We start from the raw sequence: 17,515 nt of genomic DNA, 5'->3' as shown, positions 1-17,515 counted from the left end.
ATTCCGATAAAAGAATCGTTTGAATGATCTATGGGATACTTAACTAAACACTTGTGGTCAAAGTTTACCAGATACTGTTCTTGCTCCTGTTGGTCCCCGTCACAGTCGACTTTACAGCAAAGTAGGCTGTGCCCCTTGTCCTTCCAATATCGATAATGTATGCCTCCCCAGCATTTTTGATATTGTAATTTGCTCTGTGTTGGCTACAGTGGAAAGACAGACGAATTGCGAAGTTCGAAAGCACAACACGGGCGTTTGTATACAGACAGTGGCTGTTTGAAAGTAGTTTGTGCACGAGTGTGAGTCAATGTGATGACAACACTTTAGATTTTAGTACGGAATGTGAACATATTCCACAAAAAATAGAAAAATGACAGTTAATCAGCCGTTGGATTCAAAAGAAGTCCAGGTATTCAGTAATTTCTTTCTTTGAGACTGCGTATAAAAATGATGTGGCTACTGCTCGTACGAGTCGCACACAAGCATTTGATGTATTCCTTCTATGGTTTCAGGAGTTCCAGTTCAAGTTGATATGCCGTCTTAATGTTTTTTCGGATGGAGAGTTTGATTACAGTGGTTACCTTAATCTTGTCGCTACAGCGAGCAAATATAACTTGGCTTTCGTTGGATGCCCGAGCGGAGTGCAAGGTAGTTTGAAATCTTTGTGTTTTATGCCGTAGATTTGAAAAACTTACGAATATCGCAAGCTATTTTCTGTGATACAGAAATTTTAAAATTAAGGTGATGCGTTTGAGTTAAGTACCAAGTGTTGTAGATTTAATATTAAGAAAACAGCTAACTTAAATAGGGGCTGTTGTGGAGAGTAGCATTCGATTGAACAATTTGTTTTAATATTTCCCTCCTCTCTTTCACAGCAATAATTATTTCTGCTGTTGTAAACAGTGAAGCCCATGGAAATAAGTCTTTAGCTGAGTATCCTCATCGTAAGCTAAACCTTGGCAATCAGCCATCACATCTGAGCATAAGCTGTGACCAGTCATGTATTGTGATTGCGGTAAAAAAGGACGGTTGCCCCCACGCATTGATCTACAGCGTATCATCTTTCTTATCAAAGGTAAGCTTTCTCATTGCTTTGATTATAGGTTAGTGTTGGAAGAGGCTGTACCCTGTCACATAATTCAGCATGCTGGTATTTATTTTTTTATGCTGGTTTATTGACAACCATTGAAGCTGCTGTAGTCACTCAAATCAGTATCTGGGAGGGAAAAAAACCTATAGGTGAATGCCATCAGTTAGTGTGAATCTTAAACAATTGATTTGCCTTCTAGTTAAGAAACTGTGAAAAGATAATATGCTTAAGATTGTTCCTTGAAAATGTTTGTGAGACGGACACAATTTACAGGGGTATCGTAGTAAACCACTTCACTCAAATTTGAAAGCAGCCATGTCTGATCCTAATTACAAAAGAATAAATTTCAATTTTCTGTCATTGACATAAAATGCAAAAAGTGAGTTTCAGAACAGCCAATTAAGCAATAACATAGTTAATTCCGTTCTCCATTTTACTCTGATCGGATGATCAATGATTAGAGTGTAAATATGCCAAAATCAATGCTCAGTTACTTCCTGCATAGGTACATGGATAACATTTAGTCTCCAACTTGTTGGTAACAAAGATGACAAATATTGAGTCACTCTTAAGCATTTGTGACTGTAGACTTTTGTGGCATATACTACTGATGAGAAGCACTCAGGTTTCCAGCTGGGTGGCAGTGATGAAATACTGTGAAGTGCTATCGATTGCTCATAATCTTATGAATTTGCTAGAAGATGCGGGGTATGACGTCAAAATTTAGCAGTATTTCAAAATGGCCATCCAGCTGTAAACCCAAGAGCCTTTAGTCACTGAATGTATTGTTATTAACCCATAGAAAACTTGACATGGTTGAGCTGTGGAGCATATAATCTGATTGCTTAATTCAAGTTTTAGTAATCTTGACTAGAAATTGTATTCCAGATTATCGGTTTAGATTGTTTGGACCATCATCTTCAGACCTATAAAGAAAAGAAGAGAAATTTATACTAGTACTCTGTCTTACGTACACAAGATATACGGGATACAAAAGAATTAAAAGTAAACGTATCATAAAAAGCTTGGTTACTAAAGGTACTGGTAACACGCAATGAACAGTGTGCATACACCTGATACATCACTAAAACTGGTGCAACCTACTTAAGGCAATTACTAGATGTTTCCTTTGAATAATCATACCCAGTTTCCTGCATCATCCTGCTCCAATTGGAACTTGTTTGCTGTGTCTAGTGCTATTGCTGTCAACAGAATGTTAAACATTAATCTTCCTGTCAAAGAGACAGGAAGGCTGTAAGTAGTTAACTGCAATGGTGCAACTATCTGCAATGCAGAGATAAACATGTGGAAGTAAATTGTGGTAGCTGAAGCTCTGTGTAGGAGGGGGTGGTGGTGGTGGGGGGGGGGGGGGGAATTGGGACAGAAGTTGGGTGACTGAGTGCTCATTCTAAAAGGGACCCACTTGTTAGGAGGAGGAAGCGAGGCTAGCTGTTTCATTTCCAAACATTGGCCGGTATGCAAATTATTTAGAGTTTCGTATTAAATGTATTGCGTAAAGTCCCAGATATTTTTTGAAATTTTTGGCATTTGATCTTATACATCAAAACTAAACAAGTAACATGGTCTATAGTGAACCTATACCAAGAAAGGGGTCACACAGAGCTGCAAGGAGTGGTTTTGGACCAAACTGTTCACAGCTACTTCCATATTTGATGATAGAAAGAGTGTTGCATATTCTCAGATATGATTATCAGCATACATCGCACAGATTACTGATCATATTAAGTATAACAGACAGAAATGGAGGCTTTATAATGGGGTAGAAAGAAATAGAGGACCATAGCGGACTAGTCAAAACACCGAACCACCACTTGCTGAGAAAAAGGGAAAAATGGGTCCAACCATTGCCAAACTGTTTTATAGTGACAAACAGTTGAATTCAGTTAGATGACTCGACATAGCTAAAGAGCATCTTTCAACAGTAAAAGTAAGTTTTTTGAATAAAATTTACAGGAAACTTGGCAAAACGGAAAGTTGTGATTGCACCTATTTCCTTTGTTCCCTGACGCCATTGAGGTGGCAAACACCCCTATTTCACAGCCAACTTGTAGAGTAGGCTATGCCTATTTCAAGCATATACAATATGGTGACCATGATATTGCTCACTACAGCTGCAAGCAAACATAAATAACATACAAAATACTTTATGGCAGCTAAAACAAAGTCCTCAGTACCAAAAACCAACACACACAAATTCTCAAATCCTTTGCCCACACCTTCACTTGCTCTATCTATCGAAAACCAGTCCGCTGTACAATAAACCAAAACCCTTATAACTAATATCAAAAGCATAACCTAACCAATGATGGTAAACCAATGTCCACAATGCTTACCAACCACAATCCAACACTAGCACCAAATGCTAGCAAGAAAAAACCAGAAGTTCGTTAAAACCAGCATCATTGCCAGTTTAGATAGATACAGATAACTATAAACATACTAACCATACACATTACACTATACAAACAACACCCCAAAAAGTACTTATAAACAAAAGCCACCATCATGTAAATCAAGGCTGTGCCTGCTCCTCCCCCCTCACTCACACACAACAAAAAGCTTAAAAATAAAAAAAAAATACCAAAATCTTCTGCAGTCACCCCGAATGGTTGCAGAAACTTGATCACTGCTACAAGCAAAGACCTACACAGCAAATCCATGACTGAAAAAAAAAGGGAATCTCCAACCACACGAAACACGCAGCGCTAATAATTCTGTTGACAATCACAAATCCATCTGACACAATATACAGTCAAAGTAACTCATTAACAAACTGACACAGACGCTTCAAACAACAACCTAACACAATTGAATCACAGTGTCAGATGACTCACTAGCACAAACGTAAAAGTGGTTCCATTCCATACTGGGCACCTGGTACAGGAACCGGTCAGGAATTTCTTGAAATGAGACAGCCTCAGTTGCAAAATCTTCTTATTTACAGGAAATAATGTATTAATGGACAAATGTTGGTTTTCCACATTAATTTTTACGCCAAACTCCTGATGCCCCAAAAGGGCGAAGTGCATCATTTCCAGTAAACAAAAAAACTTTAAAACCGAAATTGTCTTATTTCAAGAAGACTTTGAAACATAAACATGCAGCTCACAACATATTGTCAACAAACATGACCCGACTCAAAAATATCATGCCACCATGATGTCACACAGCACAGTTACATCACCGGTCAAAGTAGAAGGGTGGAATTGCAACTTACCATTGACATGAAAATTGATTTAGCTTTTGTAGGAATGACCGCCTTTACAATAATTATGAAGCATTGTTAAATAAACTAGATGTAAACACTATGCGGTTACACAGAAAAAGTTTATCTTTCAGATAAATATTAAGTATTTTCTGTTGAAGGTAAGGAAGTAATTGTATTCTAAAGAAAACAGTATCCACAAGACGTTAGAATAATATATTTTCTTGTGTATTTGAATTGGGCAGGGTCATGTGCATTTGACAGAAGACTGAATTTGTACATGGAGAGGCATCATTGTACAAAATTTCTATCATTGAATGAGAAACTGCTGCTGTTTCGCCATAATCATGGAAGGAAATATATTCTGGTAACAAAAGGTGGAGTTAGTGTATTCGTTTCCACTCAGAAAAAATAAATATAAGAGCTCTGTTCCACTGTTAAATATATGTTTTGAAAAGTTTACATTTTTTGTTGTTGTCTAATAATGACTGTTTTAAACTGTACTATGCTAGTACTATCACATTACCCATTTAAGGCCTTGTTCAATTTCACAGACTCCAGGAAGCATGTAATCATTGTGAAATGAAATTGATGTTAGCCTGTACATGAGTTTGAGAAAGAAGTTTTGCCTTGTATACATAACAGATGTGTGCTTAACCATAAATTTGTTAACCCGTGTTTTGTGTCCTGCAGAATATCACTTTGCTGAATGAAGTAAGGTTATCAGCCAGCCTGAATACCCACATCTTGGATCTTACTTGGAATCCTGGGATACCAAACATCTTTGCTACTTGCTTATCAGATGGAACTGTGGGTGTTTATGAGTTCAAAACTACAGGAACTGATATAAAAACACTTCCTTCAGAAGCTCAGGCTGCGTAAGTTTACAGTATTGTGTATTGATGGGTTACTTTTGTGCATATGTATGTTTGCACATTTAGTTTGTTTATTATAGTAAACTGATAGTATGAATAATCTGTATAAGCAGAAAAGTTTTAACAAGAAGAAGTAGTAGTTTGATTATGATGCGTAAATTGTAACCAGATTTGTGAAACTAGTGAAATAACAACTATCAGTATACCTTCATATTATCAGTAACATAAGAATGCTTTCCACTGATGAATTTTCAGTCTTCACCTACTGTGCTTTATGTTCAGCATTAATGTGGATGTACGTTGGTTTAGAGGCTAACTAATGGACAGTTCTTCCTCTGTATTTGTGTTTTTTATATTAATTCTGTACAGTTCTTACTTTCTTCTTAAATGTTTCACTGGCTTAAATATTGACCTGTTGTATCAGCTGAAACATTTTCATAATTTTCTCCCCATTTTCTTTCATTATTGCGAGTTTATGGAGAATATTGCTTCACTGGTATTTGTATGCTATTCTTCTTGAACATATTGGTGAGGGCCTTGGATGTCATTATGCTTAACAGTGGCGTTAAAATTTTAAGAAATAATCAACCATGTACTGTTTGATGATGCTTCAGATTGCCTGTGTAAAACAGCAAACTAACTGGACTTGATAATACAAAACTTATATTGTGACATCCTAAATGAAGTGTTATCATGTTTGTTAAGAGCTGAAGAGAGAGCACTCAACCACTCACAATTCATAGCTGGTTTTGTCCCCTCTCAACAATCCTTAGTTAAATAACAGCTGTGGAGTTCAATGAGCCTGGATAAAATAACATTGTAATCATTTTCTCTTTTATGTTTGTGGGTGATTTTGTTATGTTTGTGAGCATCTGTTTCAGGTGCTTCAGCTGGAGTCCTCGTGGTAAACAACTTGTTGTTGGTACTCGTTATGGAGAGCTTATACAATACAAACCAGACCTCAAGCCAGTCAAAACTCTCCCAGCTCCAACACTTTCTGAGAACCCTGTCTCAGTTGTTAATGTCACTTGGATATCAAATTACCAATTTGCTGCTGTGTATCATGACAAAGTGAATGAAACAGAGAGACCAGGTGTGTAGAAATTAGCATTGTGTCCTAAATAGAGCTGCTTAGCTGTGAGGTTTTTTGTTTTGATTAATTATTCAGTGGAAAGTTGTCAATGTCTTTGTAAAATTATGTATGGTGGATAAAAATTAGAAAACTTCTCATGTAACATTCTGCTTGCAAACAGAAATGCCAAAATATATTATTGTTGTTTAGTTTGTGCCATTAACTGCATGTACATTCGTAAGCTCTCGGTAGGTGCATTGTATACATTGATGGTGCCACTTGTGTCACCTGTTTACTTTAGGTGGCGGAATCGAAATTATGATGTCAATGAAGTATGTTTTACTGCAGAATACAATAGTAGAATGCCTCTAGGCTAGGGTGCTGCCATCTGTAAAGTTGACCCTGAGAAAATTGGATGATATGAAAAAATTCAAAACACAAATTGCTAGCATTGTGCCAAGTAAAGGGTTACTATGGGCCATCCATGTGTGATGCTATTCAGTTATCTAAATGTTTGTGTCTATTTGCTCCACCATATGGTGTATTCTGTACTCAACAATTTGATTTGTTTACACTTTGTTTGTAATTTGAGATTGCCGTCACATTAGAAACAAGTACCTACTTTTCTTGTGACTGAAAGTAAATCATAAAATGAAAACATAAGTGCTTATTCAAAACCAGATACTTCTCTGCCACAGTAATTCCCATGATCTCTGTGACATACACTACCAAAATATGTTTTACGGTAAGTGTGTGTATGTCTTTCATACACTTTTATCACTTACATTGTGCAAATTACTCTAACATCAGTACATAATGTTGAATATGTTTTTCCAAAATGGCTGCTGTTACACTAGAGTACAGTGTGGGTGTTAAGTTTTGCTAAGACATCATTTCCAGAATTAGTCTTTCCCTCTGCTCCAAAGTGTATGCAGTGCTGAAACTGATCTGTTCACTGTATTGTCTGTTGCCTTTTGTGGACATGTTATTACTAACAATCATTTTTGTGTTCCTCACAGCCAGGCTCCCCCCCTGCGGGTCCGGGGATTAGAATAGGCCCGAGGTATTCCTGCCTGTCGTAAGAGGCGACTAAAAGGAGTCCATCCCCCTCACGGGGGTAGTTAGCGCCTGCGTCCGGAGACGGACGGTTCCACGATCTATAATCGTGGTCTTTTTGGTCTTTCACTTCTCGTTTCTTCCTTCCTTTTGTTGGTTCCTTTCTTTGCTATTCTCCACCTCACTGTCTTCCTTACTCTTTCCCTTGACTTCTCCTTGCCTTCTCATTGCCTTTTTCTCCTTGCCTTCTCATTGCCTTTCTCTCCTTGCCTTCTCATTGCCTTTCTCTCCTTGCCTTCTCATTGCCTTTCTCTCCTTGCCTTCTCATTGCCTTTCTCTCCTTGCCTTCTCATTGCCTTTCTCTCCTTGCCTTCTCATTGCCTTTTTCTCCTTGCCTTCTCATTGCCTTTTTCTCCTTGCCTTCTCATTGCCTTTTTCTCCTTGCCTTCTCATTGCCTTTTTCTCCTTGCCTTCTCATTGCCTTCTTCTCCTTGCCTTCTCATTGCCTTCTTCTCCTTGCCTTCTCTGGTCTCCGCCTTGGCGTTTGAGACAGTCTGTCCTCTTTCTCCCTCTCTCTCTTCTTTTTCCTCCTCTTCCTTCCTCCCTGTGCGTGTCTGAAGGCCGACCCACGCGTTCGCACGCGTAGCCGGTGACGGGGTAACGCGTAAGTCCCCGCCCTGGGTAGACATGTAAGGCACGCGCGTACCCCCTGGTAAAGGCCAGGCCCGGGGAGGGGTGATTGCCTGAGCTGATACCTTCTGACCATGCCGATTGGTCCCTCCGTCTGTTTCTCGGGAGGTGTGACCTGAGGTGTAAACATTCACCTAAGGCGGGAGTGCCCTCTGAGAGGGTCCCCACAAGGAAGGAGCGCGCCATCGGAGACGCTGGCAATCATGGGGGATTCCTCCGCAATGGATTCTACTCCATCTGTCTCGACTTCGACCCAAAAACGGAAACGTGACCAGCCAACAGTGACAAAAGTACTACCGCCTGCCCCACAGTTCCTCGTAGTTTCTCGCACTGAGGACGGAAAGGATTTTTCCTCTGTCAACCCTTTTGTTATTCAGAAGGGCGTTGATGCCATAGCCGGATCTGTCAAATCTTGTACCAGGTTGCGTAACGGCACCTTATTACTAGAAACTGAGAGTGCCTTTCAGGCACAAAAACTGCTTCGGGCCACCCTCCTGTACACGTTCCCTGTCCGGGTGGAGGCCCACCGAACTTTGAATTCGTCTCGTGGTGTAGTCTATACTAGCTCCCTCGACGGATTGACTGACGAGGAGATTCAATCTTTCCTCGCTGAGCAGGGCGTGACGGCTGTCCATTGGGTCATGAAAAAGGTCAACAATGACCTTATACCGACCCGGACACTTTTCTTGACCTTCGATAGTGTTAAGCTGCCATCGCGCATCAAGGCAGGCTACGAGGTTATTTCTGTTCGCCCCTATGTCCCGACACCTACGCGCTGCTACCAGTGTCAGCGTTTCAATCACACTCGACAGTCTTGTTCCAATGCGGCTAAATGTGTCACTTGTGGCAGGGATGCCCATGAGGGTGACTGTCCACCTCCGTCTCCTCGTTGTGTGAACTGTCAGGGTGACCATGCCGCATCCTCCCGCGACTGTCCTGTCCATAAGGACGAACGTTGCATCCAAGAAATTCGGGTCAAAGAGAAAGTGTCCACCTCGGCTGCTCGCAAGCTATTGGCTAGTAGGAAGCCCACGCTGCTCCCAGCGGGGAAATATAGTACTGTCCTCGCCTCTCCTCGGACTACCCGGGAGGTAGCAACCCAGACATGCGATCTGACCTTCAGCACCACGGTCGTCCGTTCGGCCAGTGCTAAGATCGCGCGGTCGACGTCTCCTCTTCCTCCCATCACACCACAGACACCAGCCACTTCCTCAGCTTCTGCTAAGTCGAAGACCCCGCAGTCAGATGCACGGTCCTTCAAGAAGGAACCATCCCGTGCAGACTTCCTCCGTCCCTCGACCTCCCAGCCTTTGACCGGTACTTCCACCAAACGTCCTTCCAAAAAGGCGCATAGGAAGCACAGTTCTCCTTCTCCGCCACGGCGCATTTCTTCTCCTGCGCCACCCAGCGGTTGCCGCCCCAGGCCGTCATCCGTTTCGCCTGGCCGCACCGCTGGTAGCCGTATATCTGGCCGTTCACCGGCGGAGGAAGCTCCCCCTCCCGGCCATCCTCCCGAGATGGCCGATGACCCTATAGACCCCATGGACGATGACTGTCCGCCTACTGATAGCGGCGGCAGTGCTCGCTCGAAGCCAGGCCCTAAGCGGCCTTCGAGGTGACCCCTTCTCTCCTCTTCCTTTTCTTACGATGGCACTTATTCACTGGAATATTCGCAGCATTCGCTCCAACCGAGAGGACTTGAAGTTGCTGCTCCGCTTGCATCGTCCGCTCGTCGTAGCCCTCCAGGAAACGAAGCTACGCCCATGCGATCACATTGCCTTGGCACACTACACCTCTGTGCGTTTTGACCTACCCCCTGTGGTAGGTATCCCAGCTCATGGAGGGGTTATGTTGCTGGTCCGGGATGATATTTACTACGATCCCATCACGTTGCACACCGGCCTGCAGGCAGTTGCCATCCGCATTACTCTCCCCACTTTTACGTTTTCCTTTTGTACCGTTTACACTCCATCGTCCTCTGCCGCTACCAGGGCAGACATGATGCAACTTATTGCTCAGCTACCTGCACCGTTTTTGTTAACTGGAGACTTCAATGCCCACCATCCCCTTTGGGGTTCTCCAGCCTCCTGCCCGAGGGGCTCCTTGTTCGCAGACCTTTTCAACCAGCTCAATCTTGTCTGCCTCAATACTGGCGCCCCTACTTTTCTTTCGGACACATCTCATACCTATTCCCATTTAGACCTCTCCATATGTACTCCCCAACTTGCACGCCGGTTTGAGTGGTATGCACTTGCTGATACATATTCGAGCGACCACTTCCCGTGTGTTATCCATCTCCTGCAGCATACTCCCTCTCCGTGCTCCTCTAGTTGGACCATCTCCAAGAGAGACTGGGGGCTCTTTTCTTCCAGGGCGACCTTTCAGGATCAAACCTGCACAAGCTGCGATCGTCAGGTCGCACACCTCACGGAAGTCATTCTCGCTGCTGCTGAATATTCCATCCCTCACCCTAATTCTTCTCCACGTCGCGTACCGGTCCCCTGGTGGACCGCAGCATGTAGAGACGCTTTACGTGCTCGTCGACGTGCTTTACGCACCTTTAACCGCCACCCTACAGTGGCGAATTGTATTAATTATAAACGTTTACGTGCTCAGTGTCGTCGTATTATTAAAGAAAGCAAGAAAGCCAGCTGGGCTGCTTTCACAAGCAACTTCAACAGTTTTACTCCTTCTTCTGTTGTCTGGGGTAGCCTGCGCCGGCTATCTGGCACTAAGGTCCACTCCCCAGTTTCTGGCTTGAAGGTCGCGAATGAAGTCCTTGTGGCCCCTGAGGCTGTCTCCAATGCCTTCGGCCGCTTTTTCGCCGAGGTTTCGAGCTCCGCTCATTACCACCCTGCCTTCCTCCCCCGCAAACAGGCAGAGGAGGCTAGGCCACCTGACTTTTGCTCCTCGAATTGTGCAAGTTATAATGCCCCATTCACCATGTGGGAACTCGAAACCGCACTTGGCCGATCACGGTCCTCCGCTCCAGGGCCTGATTCTATTCATATTCAGATGCTGAAGAACCTTTCTCCTGCGGGTAAAGGTTTTCTTCTTCATACATACAATCGCATCTGGATTGAGGGACATGTTCCCGCATGCTGGCGCGAGTCTATTGTTGTCCCGATTCCTAAGCCGGGGAAGGACAAGCACTTGCCTTCCAGTTATCGACCTATCTCACTTACCAGCTGTGTCTGTAAAGTGATGGAGCGAATGGTTAACTCTCTATTGGTTTGGCTGCTCGAGTCTCGAAGCCTACTTACCAATGTCCAATGTGGCTTTCGTAGGCGCCGCTCTGCTGTTGACCATCTGGTTACCTTGTCGACCTTCATTATGAATAACTTCTTGCGGAAGCGCCCGACCGCGGCTGTGTTCTTTGATTTGGAGAAGGCTTACGACACCTGTTGGAGGGCGGGCATTCTCCGCACCATGCATACATGGGGCCTTCGCTGTCGCCTCCCTCTTTTTATTCGTTCCTTCTTAATGGATCGACAGTTCAGGGTATGTGTGGGTTCTGTCCTGTCCGACACCTTTCGCCAGGAGAATGGGGTGCCACAGGGCTCTGTTTTGAGTGTCGCTCTGTTCGCCATCGCGATCAATCCAATAATGGATTGCCTCCCAGCTGATGTATCAGGCTCCCTTTTTGTGGACGATTTTACCATCTATTGCAGCGCGCAGCGTACACGTGTCCTGGAGCGCTGTCTTCAGCGTTCTCTTGACCGTCTTTACTCCTGGAGTGTCGCCAATGGCTTCCGTTTTTCTGCCGAGAAGACGGTCTGTATTAACTTCTGGCGCTACAAAGAATTTCTCCCACCGTCCTTACGACTTGGTCCCGTTGCTCTCCCAATCGTGGAGACCACCAAATTTTTAGGCCTTACCTTTGACAGGAAACTTAGCTGGTCTCCACATGTGTCATATTTGGCCGCCCGTTGTACCCGTTCTTTAAATGTCCTCCGTGTTCTCAGTGGTATGTCGTGGGGAGCGGATCGAACCGTCCTACTTCGTCTATATCGGTCGATCGTCCGCTCCAAGCTGGATTATGGGAGCTTCGTATACTCCTCTGCACGGCCATCCATCTTACACCGCCTCAACTCCATACAACATCGGGGTTTACGACTTGCGATCGGAGCATTTTATACCAGTCCCGTAGAGAGTCTTCATGCTGACGCTGGCGAATTGCCACTCACCTACCGGCGCGATATACTGCTTTGTCGGTATGCCTGTCGGCTACTGTCAATGCCCGACCATCCGTCTTATCGTTCCTTTTTTGACGACTCTCTTGACCTTCAATACGGGTTGTATGTCTCTGCCCTGCTACCCCCTGGAGTTCGCTTTCGTCGCCTCCTTCAACACCTTAATTTTTCACTCCCTGCAACCTTTCGAGTGGGCGAGAGCCGCACGCCACCTTGGCTCCAGGCTCAGGCCCGCGTTCACCTTGACCTCAGCTCGCTCCCAAAAGAGGTCACCCCCGGTTCGGTCTACCACTCCCGTTTTTTGGAACTTCGTTCGAAGTTCATCAACATGACTTTCATTTATACAGATGGCTCTAAGACCAATGACGGGGTCGGGTGTTCCTTTATTGTCAGGGCACAAAGTTTCAAATACCGGCTCCATGACCATTGTTCGGTCTTCACAGCTGAGCTCTTTGCCCTCTACCAGGCTGTTCTTTACATCTGCCGCCACCGACATTCTGCTTATGTCATCTGCTCAGATTCTCTGAGCGCCATCCAGAGCCTCAGTGATCCGTACCCGGTTCACCCTTTCGTACACCGGATCCAACGCTCTCTTCAGCGGCTGGTGGCCGTCGGTCCGCCGGTTAGCTTTATGTGGGTTCCTGGCCATGTCGGTATCCCTGGGAACGAAGCTGCAGATGCCGCGGCCAAGGCTGCGGTCCTCCAGCCTCGGACAGCTTCTTGTTGTGTCCCTTCGTCCGATTTTAGCAGGGTCATTTGTCGGCACGTTGTGTCGCTGTGGCATGCCGATTGGGCTGCACTTACCGACAACAAGCTTCGGGCCTTAAAACCTCTTCCCGTGGCTTGGACGTCCTCCTCACGCCCTTCTCGGCGGGAGGAGGTCGTTTTAGCAAGGTTACGAATTGGACACTGCCGGTTCAGCCATCGCCATCTGCTGACGGCTGCGCCTGCGCCGTTCTGCCCATGTGGGCACTTGCTGACGGTTAGACACATTTTAATGTCCTGTCCAGATCTTAACCAACTGCGCCTCGATCTTAAACTGCCTAATACTTTCGATGCAATTTTAGCGGATGACCCACGAGCAGCTGCTCGTGTTCTTTGTTTTATCAGTTTGACGAACCTCGCTAAGGACATTTGATGATGTTGTTTTTTAATCCTATGCCTGTCAGTTTCTTTTATCGTGTTTTCCCTTTTAGTTGTTGTTGTCAACTTGTGCCTCGCGATGCATTCTTAGAGTAGTCAGGGCGCTAATGACCCTTGAAGTTGTGCGCCCTAAAACCACAAAAAAAAAAAAAAAAAAACAGCCAGGCTCAAAATGAGGGTAGAGTTTTACTAGGTTCAAGCTTTTGGTGACAGTAAGAGAATTTTCTGTGAAACACAAGGCTTTAGGTTCTATCCACATACCATTTTCCTGTAGTCTTCCTCATTTCGTGGTCATTAAGCAGAGGGGCAATTTAGTCATTCCCTTAAGTTTCCATGTTTCACTCTCTACCTTCATTTGGGAACCAAATGCTAATGCACTTGCTAATAAAGAAAAATGCAACCTCAATGCGATTCAGCAAGTGTTTTCTGTCTAGATCACATGGATAATCTTTATTAAAGACATGTTACTATCAAAACCCATCTATATAATCTGGATAGGAAACATTTATTGAACTTTGATTTACCTGCAACTGCCTAGCTGTTATTTATTTATTTTATTGATTTATTCATCCCTTGACCATTCGGCACAAGTGTATATACTTATGTAGAACATACATTAACTAGGATAAGATTAGGTGAGGTCAGGGGAAGGGAATTAACCATGGTCTTGCCAATGGAACCATCTCAACTTTCACTGTAGCCACTTAGGAAAACCACGGAAAACCCAGATTAAGATGACCAGGTGGGATATGAGGCGCACTCCTCCCGAATGTGATTCCAGTGCATTAATACTGCCTTAGTGACCTTGCTGGGTATATCTATAATTATAATGGAAATTCCTGGATGGAAAAATACAAAAAATAAGGGAAAGGCAACTTACCTATAGCACACTGTTATGTGGCTCACAGAAACACTTACTAGGAAGCAGTTAACACAAGCTTTCGAACTCTTGCCCTTTTTATAGGAGTAGTACACACATTCACACACTGGTTAGATGATACATCTGTTAACAGATGGAAAAGGTACTTGACAATTTCAAGGACATAGTATTTCTGCTAGCTGACATATTCCCTTACACCATAGAAACACTTATCAACTCTACTGTGAAAGACGTTTCCTTCTGTAACCTCTTTCAGTATGGTGGCAGTGCATTATAAAGAATAACACCATAGTGGCTCTCAAGTCTTTGATGATGAGATGTTCCAGCATGCTCAAAATTAAGGTATCAGCAGTTGTGATTGTTGGAAATATGGTAAACACTATTAGTTTGGAGGTCTCCAGGTTCAGCCCTAGTCATTGACACACATGTATTGACTTCTTTCCTGTTGGGAGTGCGTTTTTTATATGGGGCAATATTTTTATGTGCATACAGTAATACTGCGTCAATAGGAAGCGGTGGCAGCCGAGAGGTTAGCGCTCAATATTGTTGTCAGTATTCATATTAGTTGCAGTATGCAGTTTGCTACATGTTAACACATTGTTATTTATTGTGTTTGTCCCTCTTTGCAGGTCTGGTAATCGTTAATGCTCCAAAGAGTGGTGCTGTTTCTTTTGTCAACTTTGATGACATCTGTTATAGCTCTGGTGAATTGAGAAGACCACAGTTTTACTTGCATCATCAACAGACATGGTATGTTATGGTCATAACTGCTGTTTACAATTTAACTGTTTGCAGTTTTGTGGTGGGCACTATTAAAATATGATAATTATATTTGTCATAACATAGTTACATGAAGTTTTGTGTTACAGGAATGTGATACTTGTTGCATCTGCTAATAGTATGGAAGTTGGGGTGATTGGACTGACTGAAGATCAATTAAGTTGGCAGCAGTGGATGCAAGAAGATGCGTGCAGAGCAGAGCTTCCAATGTCTTCAGACAAACAGGAAACATTTCCTATTGGCTTAGCACTGGATACCAGCACAACTCATGAGCTACCCTGGGGTTAGAATCATGTTAACAGTGTTTATATTTCCTTTAGTCTAATACTACACTGCTTTAAACTTTGTTAATTAAAATTTGCATTTCAGTTTTAGAATAATTATTGTGTTTAATATTCATTATTGATGTCAGATATATTAAAGTGGAGTCAAAGTATTAAGAAAAAAATTAGCTAATGCAATTTTTTTTTATAAAAACTGATACACATAAAAATAAGAAAATACTGGTAAAGGATTTTTTTTAATGAAATGAGCTGGATCACAGAGCAAAGGAATAGTAGCTATTAAACACAAGAGGAAAAGTAACAGGAACATACAGGAAAAAGAAAGACATCAAAAGACTGACATTGAAATTGAATTATATTTAGCAGAAATGACAGTTAAATTTGTTTTCTACATGTATCCAAAGCATTGCAAGGAATGAAAAATGTGATAATTGACAATAATTCCAGCACCAAATGGTTACTGAACATTAAACCTTGGATTTTTCTTTGTCTGTAGCTTACCCACTCAACCACATAATCATACTGCTTATGACAGTGATAAGGCAATGATTTCTTTCGTTTACAGGTGGTAAAGAGATTACTTACAGTGGCATTTGTGGTATTTAAAATTATGACCCGAACAAGGAGAGTGTTAATTTGAAGATATGACTGCACTGTTGGAGAGAGAAGTGGTTTAATTTTCACACAAAATCGAGGAATAATGTGAGGTTGTCATAAGCTTAAGATATAGTGCATATGAAATTCTATACTCATGTTTCGCAAACTTGAGATGAGAGCACTTCTGTTAAGAGGTGATGCATATTTATGTTATGTTTGGGATGTAACATATTCAGTATGGAATATGTAAGGGGTTATCTCATGCAGGGCATTTGTCGACTGCAATACAGACTGTTCAAGTTGTGCTACTGTCCACTTCATAGTTGAAGAGCCACATTTAAGAAGCACACTTATGACAAGTGCTGGAGAACAGTGCTAATGCCATTTGTAAATTGTGCCCTGACAGACAGTGCTGAGCAGCTGATCAGTCTATGGTATTTGCCACCTTGAATTCAAAGAAGAGCAGTTGAACAGACTTATTGTATGCAGTGCACAATTGTGTGTTGTGGAATGCCACAATGGAAAGTGTTTTATGGAATTTAGATACATCAATGCTTCCAAGAACAATATTTAGGATTAATATGCACAACTGTCTCTGTTTGTCAGTGTTCAGAGTAAAACGTTATTTTTGCAAAGCTATGGCCATGTGTGTGCAATGGTCATGAATTAATGATTTATGTAAACCAAGTGTGGTTAGTATTATGACACCTTCTCATGAACCACATTCTGCTATTTTAATAAAAACCATAAAATATACACTCCATCAGCGACAGCAAATACTTTTCATGCATGTATTTTTAATGGATCTAGCCTTGAAAGGCAAAGCAGGATGCAGGGCATTGTGTCCCCTCTCTTGTCAGAACACGGTGGAGGAAAAAATATCAGAAAATTGTAGAATCATTTGAAATGTTGGAGGAAATGTTTAAGAATGTGCACCAGGAACTGGACCTATATAACAACCATCTAGTGCCTCCACACTAATGAGCCCAAAAAGAGATTATAGAATCTTCTTGCTTCAGCATTAGCAACTAAAACTTAAATGTTTCACATGTTCAGGAGTGTTATGACTTGTGAAGAGTTACATAACTTTGTCACCAAATCACTCAGCACTACTAGCACATTCCTGTTTGTGAAAGAGACCTGGGCTGAACAGTCCATGGCTTCTTCGCAAAAGACTATATGAACACGAACAAGGGACAACATATTATATTTTCATTGAAAGGTAAGGTGTTCCTGGCGAAAAACAGTCTATCAATAGTAATATAGATAATGATACTGGTCAAGAAGTGGACATTCATCCAGAGGGTGCTTCAGTGACTGAAGAGAATGATGTAGATGTAGACAGTGAAAACGAGTACAGTAAAAGAGAATATGAGGTATAAAAAATATTTTAAAATTCTGTGGCTTATGTGATATCAGTAACTGATAAGTCCTGCTTAACTCAGAACTTCTTTGCACAGAAATCATGGTGTTACTTTAATTTTGAAATTTATTTTCACATTCAGGTTTTCTTTAGTAAACTTTTTCTTTTTTTTCTTCTTCTTCTTCTCTCTGCTTGGATTGTTACTGGTACTGCAGAGTCATAAACAGAAAACTAAGAATCCATGTCAAAGCCATATAAATGTTTGT

The 17,515-nt window shown here is 42.5% G+C and overlaps 1 protein-coding gene across 2 annotated transcripts in view; it reads left to right on the top strand.

Annotated features, from left to right (window-relative positions):
- The first annotated feature begins 224 nt into the window (after window positions 1–224).
- The window catches only part of LOC126162584 (nuclear pore complex protein Nup214), a 156,890-nt gene continuing 139,599 nt past the window's right edge, over window positions 225–17,515 (top strand). For both annotated transcript variants that reach the window (XM_049919180.1, XM_049919179.1), the window contains exons 1-7: window positions 225–409; window positions 513–648; window positions 876–1,075; window positions 5,010–5,194; window positions 6,073–6,284; window positions 14,855–14,975; window positions 15,095–15,288. In XM_049919180.1, coding sequence (XP_049775137.1) covers window positions 371–409; window positions 513–648; window positions 876–1,075; window positions 5,010–5,194; window positions 6,073–6,284; window positions 14,855–14,975; window positions 15,095–15,288 — 1,087 coding nt within the window. In that variant the 5' untranslated portion in view covers window positions 225–370. The remainder of the gene's footprint in view (window positions 410–512; window positions 649–875; window positions 1,076–5,009; window positions 5,195–6,072; window positions 6,285–14,854; window positions 14,976–15,094; window positions 15,289–17,515) is intronic.

This window comes from Schistocerca cancellata, chromosome 2 (assembly GCF_023864275.1).
Source record: "Schistocerca cancellata isolate TAMUIC-IGC-003103 chromosome 2, iqSchCanc2.1, whole genome shotgun sequence".
Classification (NCBI taxonomy): domain Eukaryota; kingdom Metazoa; phylum Arthropoda; class Insecta; order Orthoptera; family Acrididae; genus Schistocerca; species Schistocerca cancellata.
Note: the sequence above shows the minus strand (reverse complement) of the source record. Positions and strands in the feature narration are given on the sequence as shown.